Genomic DNA, 11,447 nt, shown 5'->3' with positions numbered 1-11,447 from the left:
TCTCTGTGAAATACCAACTCTTTTCTTAGACCCTTTAAACTCAAAAGTACATTTTAATCACAAATGTTACCAGTGAAAGTAGAAGTGAAGTGCTTTCTCATAAAATGCACAGTATGCACATATAAACAAACTGTTCTCTGTTTGGGACTGTGATTGGTGGACTTTGGGAGTATGGCAAGCCATTTTTAACATGGCGACTTCTGTTTTATTTTAGTAGTAGACTTTTTGTATCATTCATGCATTCACTAAGGTGAGCAGGAAATAGGCAACTATGAAAGCTTTGAGTGATTACAACTAACTAAAATAAGTACTGGTATGACTAAGGAATAATGTAACCATAAATAGACAATAGTCACATCCGGTTGTAAATACCAGTACCAAATTAATGGTTATTAGTGCCTTTGTAAAAGATAAGTATCACTATTGTATTAAAGGTGGGGTAAGTGATTTCTGGTAGCCAATGTTGATATTTGAAATCACCAAAACAAACACCCCTACCTCAAAAGGGTCTCGCCCTGATAGCTCCGCCCCACACATACGTATGCAATGATTAGTTGTGTGAAACAAAGCAAAACCAATGTTACTCACCTATCGTGAAGAAACAAAGCAACCTTGGCATCCGATTGCAGGCCATCCCGCTCCTTGAGTTCTCTCCAGTGCTGGAAAGCTAATCCGATATTTACACTGGTCCTGCCTCTTGCCTTATTGTAACACCGTGTCTACACCGGATGCGAGCGGCGCGACAAAATACTATAGAACTCATTATAATCAGTGATGCTGTCTACGCTGGATGGGACACGACAAATCCCCAACAGTAAAACTGCTGCCACGTTCTATTTATGGCGTATTGACACAAATTTCAAATGATTTTCAATGGCAGCTTTCACAGTCCAGTGTAGACAGACTGTTGCAGACATGGTGTAAGCCTTCTTTTGTTCCGTAGGCGATTTCCTCTTTTGTTTTTTATCCACCATCTTTTATCTTTCTGTCGTCGGCTATTGTCCATCATGTGCACTTAGCTCTTTCTCCTAGGAGACCTGATCATGAGTAGACACGCCCCTTACTGCTGACTGGCTACAAGTTTGTTTTGGTACTGGGCCCAATCAGTTTCTAAAGAGGTTTTGAAAATATACATACCCCACCTTTAATAGATAAATGTGAACAGGGCTTGCCACACGGGGAGGGGAGAGTAAAGAAGGTGGAGGCGAGCTAGGCTGATAGATAAGTCCAGACAACACCCTAAACCGGTTTAAAGTATATTCCGGTTGTTGTATGTGTGTGAGAGAATGCTGCGGGCTGTGCAGAATTTCCTAGGCCCAAAAGTGCCGATCAGTACAGAGCCATGCGTGCGTCTTTGTTTGTTTTGCACGTTTCCAAGCGATGATAACGCGAAATCGGGTAGCGTTTAGAGTTTGCTCGCTCAGGTCTGGATGTAGCAGATTGGAGTAGCAGCAGTCAGAGTGGGTGATCACAGGGAGGAGGGGAGAGACTCTGAAGTGGCTTTTCTGCGTGTGTGTATGTGTGTGATTCTCCAGCGGCCATGTTAACCAAGAAACCCTGCGCTGCCGCCGCTGCTGCTGTCTACCCGACTGGTAAGGAACCCAATGCCCGGATCTAAGAGGGCGACGCCGGTCTCGTTTATTCTCCGGATTGGATTGAGGAGATGGATTATTTATCCGATTTAAATGCTCCATAACGCTTGTAAGGCTCGCAGCTTTTCGTTTCATTCTCGCCGTTGACTGTATGGTCGAGTACAGTAGCTATAAGCCCCGGAAACAGCATTGAAAAAGCGGCCGTTTTTGTATTTATTAGTTAATTATTACTGTTGCTATAGAGACTAGATATAGAAACCAAGCGCTTTGGTTTAATGGCTTTTAAATGTAATAGTCGTTTTGTTGCTCGTGTGTCTGTATTACAGGTTTTCGTTGTGCTAATGTTGGTTTTCGTTTGTTGTGTGGTTGTTAAATGGTTTAAGTATCATTCCGGTCCTCTTTAAATTTGGTAATCGATTTATACATCTTATTTATCAATGCATGTAACGTCACGGGGCTATAGTTTTAATTTGCCATTTAAAAATACTGACAGGCAATTGTGTAAACATTTTACCAAACACATTTTCTACTGATTTTCAACAGGCAAAGGGGGTGAGATTGGCCAGCTACAGTCTTCCCCAGGACTGGGCATCGGGGGTCCCCGAGCTGGAGCAGGGACTGAAGCCACATCACCCGTCACATTACCACCACTCAGGAACAGCAACTCTCTCACGGTAAAATTAACCTTCTTGCTTGCAGTTTCCACCATTCATGTCCCTTTCTTTGTTCTCAAAACGTGTTTTCAAAATTAAGGAATCATGTGGCTTTTTTATCATCAAGTTCAAAACTATTTAAAATACGTGGAAACTATTTACTTTCTATTTAGTTTACTGTATGGGTTTTTCCTACACTTTTAGATTAATATTCATCAAGAGAACCGTATTCAGTTCGATTTTAGTTTATTTATACAGTGCTTTTCACAATGAGTTTGAGTCTGACTGCAGTTTTACAATAGTTCCTTACAAGTCACAGTGAGCAAGATAGGTTATTGTTACAACAAGATGACTTTGACAGCCCTAAAATTATATTTTTGTTGTTCTTTTTTTCTCATTCAAATTTTCTTTGGACCCCCTAGCACCCACTTCAATGCTTTTAGCATGTTTTGTTTGATGATGATTAAGACGGTGGAATATTGAATGTGGTTGGATAAAATCAGCACTTTATTTGTAAGGTATGCATTTTTAAGAGACAGTAGTAAGTACACCTTGACTGTAGTTTCGACATTTTGAAAACCAAAGTGCATGCACCCCTTGTTTTGGTAAATAAAACGCATTGTTTTTGAGGAAAGAAATATGAGCAGTACTAATGATCAGTAGCTCTGTCAGAGTCATTGGCTGATGTACTGTGTGTTGCCAGTATTGGGGGATGGGAAAGGCTCAGGCCATCAGTGTGACGCCAAGAGGCACAGCTGAAATCTGTCATCTAGTGAATTTCCTTATGTAAATCTATAAATCCAAAATTATAATCCATTGAGTCTGCATGGCAAGGATATTTTGCATGGTATTAGAATAATAAGCATGATATTCTAGTATATAAGCTTATAATAAGCGCATAGTGTATGAGTCAAATAATTAGTTGATTAGTAAAGTTTAAAGAATCGCAGTTCATATAAGTATATTTGACATTATTCTGAATTAAATGCAAGAACTGGATCAATGCCATTTATGACTAAGTACCCCGGAGTTCTTTATTTAGCTGTCATTCTAATAGGGGTAAATATAGACACAGGCTCGCATGGTAGGTGCATTTGTATGTGTGCATTTTCTTACAAGACAGAATTCCTGCAATATGTTAATGTCAAATTACATCTTAGCATTGTATTTGCAAATCTAGCTCTTAAACCAATATCCATATTTAATGACATTTAACTGATAAGATGCAAATTCATTAATGTCTATTTGTATGACCTGTTTCAGCGAATAAGTAAAGACCATGCAGACCTTGCTTTGCTTCCACTTAAGAAGGATTTTCAGGTTTCTGAAGATGCAAAATAAGCTTCACATCTTACTGGGAATTATAACTTGCACCTTACCCTTGCTTATTACTTACGTGGTAATTCGGTGTGATGATGAGCTATGATGTGACGATGCTTAAGTTAACAGTAATTTTGAAGAGCTCACTCCTACTGGGTTATGTAACAGATTACATCAACAAATTAAATCTGATTTTGTATATGGTATATAGAGCTGATTATGTATAAGATATCGAAATTAAGTTCTGATGCTTTTTCTATTGTCTACCAAGTCAAATTATGTATGGCATTTAGTAGGAAATTTGGGGACTTGTTCTATCTGTATTTGTCTCAAATCTCTGTCCTGATAAATTCGAGTGTCATACCTTTCAAAGTCCAGTTAATCTTAAGGGCAGTTGAATCACAGCTTTTTATCACCTCTATCAGGAAGTATATGTATTTTGCAGAGTAAGTGAATATTAGAATGATCTCTCAGACCAAATGTGTCTTTTGTTCAGCTCCAGTTGTGTCTTCTACAGCTGTCAGCAAGCATGCCCTTTTCATGACCCCCCCCCACCTGTCCAGATCATGTTAGAATTAACGGACAGGGCAGCCAAGTACAACAACAAAATTAAATTGAAGCTTTATTCAGATTCACTCTTAGTTCCTACACAAGATGGGAGAATATCTTGTGTATGATGCATAATCTCTGAAAATGGTTCCTTTAGAAATAGTGTTTTTTTTTTTTTTTTGGATGGCTGGTAAATTATTTAGACTACCCTGCCTTAACTAATCCATAAATCTATGCGTTATATCATTTGCTCATTTGAACTGGAGTGATTTATTGTGTGACACCTAATGATTGGTTTATTGATTTAGGATTAGCAATTGGTTAGATTTATATTTAGATTTGAATGATATAGTTTTCTAAACCAGAGCCTTGTTTTTCAACAGTGCATCATTGTCAATGCTCTTGTCTTGTGTGAGGCAGGGAAAAAGAAATATGGCTGTATATTGAGTGTTTTAAGAGCAGATTGTATCAGAGCCCTTGGATTTAGAGTTCAAGCTGGGTATTACTCTTTATCTTCAGTCAGAGATGTAGAAACAGCAACACTGACCATCTGGGGGATTAGAGATAGGTTGAGATGAAAAGGATCTCTAAAAATCAAAAGTCTTGTATTGCCCTGTTATATTATTTAGTTTTGGAGATTATCACTCTTTCTGCATTTGAATGCAGCATGGCTGAGATTAGACAATAAAGCATAATTAAGTGGATTATGAGCATTACCATTCAAAACACAAAAATAAACACTAATCCATTAAAACTATCAGTCTGAAATAACAGGACAGCAGCCATGTCAATGGGAGTCATGTTCAAAGGTGTAAGCGTTTTTGTTGTTGTATAGAATGAGAAGATTGCCACAAACGTCTGACTGAAGCAACAGGATGTCCTTGTAAAAACAAGATGCAGAGGTAAACACATTATCAAGGAAGCAAGCATCTTGCCAGGCAGGAGATTCAGGAAAGCAGGAAATTCACATCTAATGTCCTTGAATAAACAAAAAACTTGCCTTCCTAGCTTTGTGCACAAGTCTGATTTCCCCATCCTAAAAACAAGGGATAACAACAAACAGCATTTAAATTGAAAGGTTAAGAAATTGCACTCTACACCTCAGACACCAATCTTTTAGACCAGTTATGTAACATTTTGAAGTAAATTATGCGAACCATGCAGTCATGAACACATTGATTCGTTTGCAAGAATAGTAAAACATTTTTTATTTGATCATGTGAGAAGGATCCATCATGTTCAGTCTGAAGTCAACGCATAGCAAGGGATACCATTTAGGATAATACATAAGTGCGTCATCTATTTTTATTCTGTACATTTTGTCTTTCAAGCCTTTTCATTCTGTAGATTATGTGCTGATCTCAGGTCTTTAGTTTAGGAAGCTTCATTCCTCTTGATCCAATAAGAATAGACAAGGAGCATTTAGTTGTACCCTGTCGAGGCTTTACTAAGCACAAGAATCTATTGTCTTGTCTTTTTTTTTATTAGTGTATGCAAATACACATACAATGAAATGTATGCAAGCCTATTGAAAAGAATCATGGAAAAATTGTTAGTCATTCTTACAACAATTGTATTATCTGGCCTGACGTGACCTTCCTTTCACCTTACACTTTAAGAGATTGCTTTGAATATTTTGCTTGCTACAGTAGAATAGACCTAGGTTCTTCCATCAGCATTGACAGGGTTGAAATGACTTGAATTTTCAATACCTTCAAAAGATTCTACAGGTCTAGTCTGTTTTGTGTCAAATCTAAATTTGGATTGTTATATCAGCTGTGTTCTCTTAATTTATTTTGGAATCAATCCTCAAATGATGCATGTTGTTTTGTTTTACCTTATCCAGGCTGGAGGCAATAAGCACGCAATGAATGACCATCTGCACGTCGGGAATCACCAGCAGATTCACGTTCAACAGCTGTTCGAGGAGAACAGCAACAAACGGACAGTGTTGACTGCACAACCCAATGGGTTGACACCCGTAGGTAGAGCAGGTCTGGCCATGCCGGAGAAGCAGCAAGAAAGCAGCCAGTTTCGACAAGGCAGCTCAACTTCCATCAAATCAACTGAAAGCAAACCCAAGCCAGCACCTTTGACTCCTGAGCAGGCCATGAAACAGTACATGTCTAAGCTTTCAGTTTTTGAACACCAAGAGATCTTCAGCTACCCTGAGATCTATTTTATAGGTCCAAATGCAAAGAAAAGACCAGGTGTAGTTGGGGGTTCAAACAATGGAGGTTATGATGATGATCAGGGCTCCTACATTCACGTGCCCCATGACCATATAGCATATAGGTATGAGGTACTAAAGGTTATTGGTAAAGGCAGTTTTGGCCAGGTGGTAAAGGCCTATGACCACAAGAACCACCAGCAAGTGGCCCTGAAAATGGTACGGAACGAAAAGCGATTCCATCGCCAAGCAGCTGAGGAAATTCGCATTCTGGAACACTTGCGCAAACAGGATAAGGACTGCACCATGAATGTCATCCACATGCTGGAGAACTTCACATTCCGCAACCATATCTGCATGACGTTTGAGTTGCTCAGCATGAACCTTTATGAGCTTATCAAGAAAAACAAGTTTCAGGGCTTTAGTCTGCCACTAGTGCGCAAGTTTGCTCACTCCATCTTACAGTGTCTCGACTCCTTGCACAAGAACCGAATCATTCACTGCGACCTCAAACCTGAGAATATCCTTTTGAAGCAGCAGGGACGCAGTGGGATAAAAGTGATCGACTTTGGTTCCAGCTGCTACGAGCATCAACGGGTCTACACTTACATCCAGTCACGCTTCTACAGGGCCCCAGAGGTCATTTTGGGTGCTCGATATGGGATGCCAATTGATATGTGGAGCTTAGGTTGTATCTTAGCGGAATTACTTACAGGGTACCCTCTCTTGCCTGGAGAAGATGAAGGGGACCAACTAGCATGTGTCATAGAGCTGCTGGGTATGCCCTCCCAGAAGCTACTGGATTCATCTAAGAGAGCCAAAAATTTTGTCAGTTCAAAGGGATACCCCCGTTACTGCACAGTCACAAACTTACCCGATGGCTCAGTGGTGATGAATGGGGGAAGGTCACGTAGGGGCAAGCTCAGAGGTCCACCAGGCAGCAGGGACTGGGTGACAGCACTTAAGGGCTGTGACGACCCCCTCTTTTTGGACTTTCTCAAACAGTGTCTAGAGTGGGACCCGTCCCTGCGGATGACCCCTAGTCAGGCCCTCCGCCACCCATGGCTCAGAAGACGCTTGCCAAAACCTCCCACTGGGGAGAAAACCACCGTAAAGCGGATCACTGAGGGTACTGGTGCTATAACTGCAATTTCCAAATTACCTCCCCCTTCTGGCTCAGCCGCAAAGTTAAGGACTAACCTGGCACAAATGACTGATGCCAATGGGAATTTACAACAAAGGACAGTGTTGCCAAAATTAGTCAGCTGAACACTAATTTCTTTTTTTCTTTGAAATTATAATATTGGAAATTGTGCAAAGCTGAGCATTCAGAAGTGTGGCATTTTTAGGATAACAGTCGTTAATGCATATCCACCATTTATGAACTGCTTTGTAGCACCTTTAGTTGGATTTTTTTTTTTCTAGGAAAGCTCAGCTTGACTTGACTTGAAATGGCCAAGAAAGGGGGAACAACACTTTTAAGTTTTTATCTCAGGGTTGTGTTGAGTGCTGCTTTGAAGGAGCATTCATACAATCTGGTGTATAATAACAAAAAGTCCCACTTGGTTTAATACCTAAATCTTGTAGCAAAAAAAATAAAAATGGCCTCGCCACAATAAAGTAATGCTAGGATACATTGCTTTGTGTGCTTCTAAAATTTTAATCACTACTCTCAGATCCTGTCAGATAAATAGTGCGTTAATTGGTGAGGATTACAAATGCATTTTGCTAAAAGCTATGTGATCTGAGACTTGTTGCATTTCCCAGAATCATTGTTGTTAATATCAAGAATAGAGAACATACTATGGTAAGAGAAACCGGTCATAATGGAAAGTGGATGTTGCAGACTGTTATGAGGAAGCAGAAAGAAACAATGTTTACATGATAGCTTTGGTTTGTGCCTATAAATCTCTTGACATTCCTTACAGAAATTAAATGAGGAAAAGAGAGAGTGTCTAGAGTGGTCTACACTACAGGAGACTGATGGCAAATTTAAAGGAATTTATGTAGTTTGATAGAAACAATGCTGTTCTCAGTAGTACTTGACTGGTGTACGTTAATGTAATTATAAGCTATTCTCTAGAAGAGTTGCTTTTGAACAAGTACTGTCCTGGAAGGGAAAAAAATGGTGCTTTTACCTTTTTTATTAAATTTTTTAATAGCTTGAAACTTAATGCTTATGGATCAAAACAGTGTTGTGTAATCACAATGAGCAAAGACTGGTTAGTTTGCAAGTTAGGGTCTAGATTTTTTTGTCTCTAAAGTGAATGCTTTTTTTTTTTTTTTGCAGTGACTAGGACTAAGAACTGAAGAATAGGAAGGCAGGACATTGCATTTACCTGAATGCAAGCAAGTAATGATGTTAATGAAGATAAAACATTTTAAGTGGACAATGTTATGGCACAGCCTGACACGTGATTCAAGTCCTGAATCAAATTTATAACCACTAAGACAATACATGACCTTACATAATCATTGTGTGGACTTGCTAATATCAGGCCAGAGCTAAAATTCTAAAAGGTTGTTCCCTTTTTTAATAATAAATAATGTTACAAATAAGTTATTAATAACACTTTTTCCCCAAATCCAGAACAGTTGGATTTGAAAAAAAGGCTGGCCATTTTTGTAGCATTTATGACATGGAAAGAATAATTTGATTGACATGGGTGTAAAAGCTTAATAAGTTTATTTATTTCATTTTATTGTCAATGAAGAGCTAACATAGGTGGAACCAGTGGCCTGAATGTGGCTTGTCAATCGAGAGATTTATGGTGTAATGCACAAAGAAATATATCTGCCACTACTTTGAGATCGTACTCTAGCAGGAGGTAGTCCTGCTTACTTTCAAGCAGTCACGGATTGTGGGGGTGTGGATGGGGGTCAAACTACGGGCTGTCAGGGAGACCAGGAAAGCTGTAATGCTCATGTTGATCCCTCACCCCCCACTGGAGACTGACACAGTGCCCTCCAGGCCTACTGCACACTGCACAGGGGCTCAGGCTCCTTTGGACACCCATAGTGCTTTATAGATACAGACGTTACCTGCTAACATCAGCAGGCATTTCACAATGTACTTTACACTTTTTTATTGTTCTGTGAATTGGCAGTAGTGTGGAATAATTGTGCCCTTAGGTTTAATACAATGTGCCTTTGGTTATCAATGCCATTCAGTTTATTTCAAACAACGATTCTCCCTTCAATTTACTTTGAAATACTCATGGTGATTCTCTTGCACATGTTTGAGCATCGCCCAAAGATACTTTCCAATCCTCATTAAATGGGACATGGGAATAAGTGGCCGCACAGTTGAGGTTGTACATGCAGTTTGGACACTCAATGTTTTTTTATACTATGATTTCAGAGGAGAAATAACATTTGTGCCCTTTTCCAACAGGGATGTCTTAGTAAGAGACAACAATTACAGTGACATAGAACAAGTGTCTTCAGCACTGCATTCAAGTTGTCTTAACATCAAAGTATTTGAGGAGATACATTTGGTTAATTTTATTACAATAGAAATAAGAACACATTTTAATATTTTACCTCGGACTGTTGTAATATTCTTGTACTTTATTAATCCAGGGCATTTGGTACATACCAAAGTGCATTCCTTTCTGTGTTATGAGGGAAAAGAAGCCAGAATTTCTCTTTTTACCTGATCAAGAGGCCATCAAGCCAATCGAGGGCATGTCTTTAAATTGATAATCCTCTGTGGAGAGGCAATGATAGGGGAAGGATGCTTGAGCTCTATTAGACAGTCACATCACCTGTTAAAATGTCTGACAGATGTAGCATACCTTCAAACCTCTGTTACTTGACATGGTTGGATGTAACTCCAGAGCAGTGAAAACTGCAACCCCAAGAAATCCACAGGAAGTCAGTTGTCATCCCAGTGTGCAATACAGTGGTAGCATTGTTGAGGAAAATCAAACTACATGGCTGAAAGTTTTAAAGACATTTTAAAACGATGTGCTTTTTACAATTTTTAAATGTATGCCCTAACTCTTGAATCTAGCTACCCACTGTCAACTTCAGTCAGTTCAACTTTTTTTAAAATGAATCTTTAAACAGAGGAACAAAGTTGACGTTCTTTATTTTCAGCCACAGAAACGTACTGTACATATGTGAATTTGAGAATTTGATGTGTACATATGTATAATGTTTTAATTTTGTGAAATGCTGCTGAAAACACTACATATATTGCTGTAGTGGGGTTTTATTGTTGGCGGCCAGTTTAATGATACTGTATGTATTGTACAGCTGACAAAAGAAGAGTTTTTTTTCTAGTGATCATTTGTTAAATTTTATTGTTGTGGCTGGAATATATTAATAATAAAAGTTTTAATGTCCATCTTTACTAAATGCTTTTGTGGTGACATTATTAAGCAATCTGACAAACCTAAAATCTAAGCCAGTAGCTAATGGCTTGTTCTGTATTTCAGTTCTGACAGAATGCATTGACCACACATTAGCAAGGGGTGGTGTGGTATAGTGGATGCTGCTTAAGATAAAAAAACCAGGGGGTTGATGGTTCAGTTCACAAAAAAACTAACACTATGTGGCTTTAAGTCACTTGAAAATAATCAAGACCGGAAACTATAACCATAAAGCTTTAAAAATCTTTCTAACTTTCATACTATAACTATAAAGATAACACAGAGGAACAATATTGTTGGAATCATTTTCAGAGTATTTTCCCAGCTGATGAATGATAAAAACATTGGAAGCCAATCAAAATCAGTTCGACTTTAAAGAGTGCCTCTGCACTGTGCACGCTGAATAAACAGTCGAAAATAGTTATTGCAGTTATCATTCTTGGTGTGAACAAGTGTGTTGGAACAACTTAACCCCAAGGAGGTTTAATAATTAGAGAAAAAAAAGTACATTTCTACAATAATCAAGTCATTGGAACCAGGTGGTCAAATCAAGTCAGGTGCAGGTTTGACCAGCTTTGCCATGGAAAAAGATACATGCAATTTTAGCTCTTGTCAAAAGAAGATCTGTTTAAAGGGCTGCAAAAGGATTTCTAAGGATCTGGGCATTCAGTACTGGTTCATATTCAGGTACAGTTAACAAACTAAGGGAATTCTGCAATGGTACTGTTCTAGGAGCCTCCAATTGACAGTTGGCTTGTAAGCAACATTTGAGTTTGATATTTCAATA

At 38.8% G+C, this 11,447-nt stretch overlaps 1 protein-coding gene across 2 annotated transcripts; it reads left to right on the top strand.

The window, feature by feature from the left end:
* Positions 1-1,173: 1,173 nt before the first annotated feature.
* Positions 1,174-10,637, top strand: LOC306858556 (dual specificity tyrosine-phosphorylation-regulated kinase 2-like). 2 transcript variants are annotated; one of them, XM_079399136.1, is made up of 3 exons: positions 1,174-1,592; positions 2,136-2,266; positions 5,961-10,637. In XM_079399136.1, exons 1-3 carry the CDS (start codon positions 1,541-1,543, stop codon positions 7,551-7,553), a joined length of 1,776 nt encoding a protein of 591 aa, XP_079255262.1. In that variant the 5' UTR covers positions 1,174-1,540; the 3' UTR covers positions 7,554-10,637. The 2 variants fall into 2 exon arrangements, with proteins under 2 accessions (XP_079255262.1, XP_079255263.1); XM_079399137.1 differs by having other exon boundaries at positions 1,186-1,701.
* Positions 10,638-11,447: the final 810 nt, after the last annotated feature.

This window comes from Barbus barbus (genome assembly GCF_936440315.1).
Source record: "Barbus barbus genome assembly, chromosome: 39".
Lineage (NCBI taxonomy): Eukaryota > Metazoa > Chordata > Actinopteri > Cypriniformes > Cyprinidae > Barbus > Barbus barbus.
This window is presented reverse-complemented; position numbering and strand designations above follow the sequence as displayed.

Bases quoted from the DNA above. Each gene is read 5' to 3' on its own strand.
- LOC306858556 (XM_079399136.1), top strand. From the start codon at position 1,541: ATGTTAACCAAGAAACCCTGCGCTGCCGCCGCTGCTGCTGTCTACCCG. The intron at 1,593-2,135 runs GTAAGGAACCCA...GATTTTCAACAG, and splicing joins TGCTGCTGTCTACCCGACTG to GCAAAGGGGGTGAGATTGGC. The intron at 2,267-5,960 runs GTAAAATTAACC...TACCTTATCCAG, and splicing joins GGAACAGCAACTCTCTCACG to GCTGGAGGCAATAAGCACGC.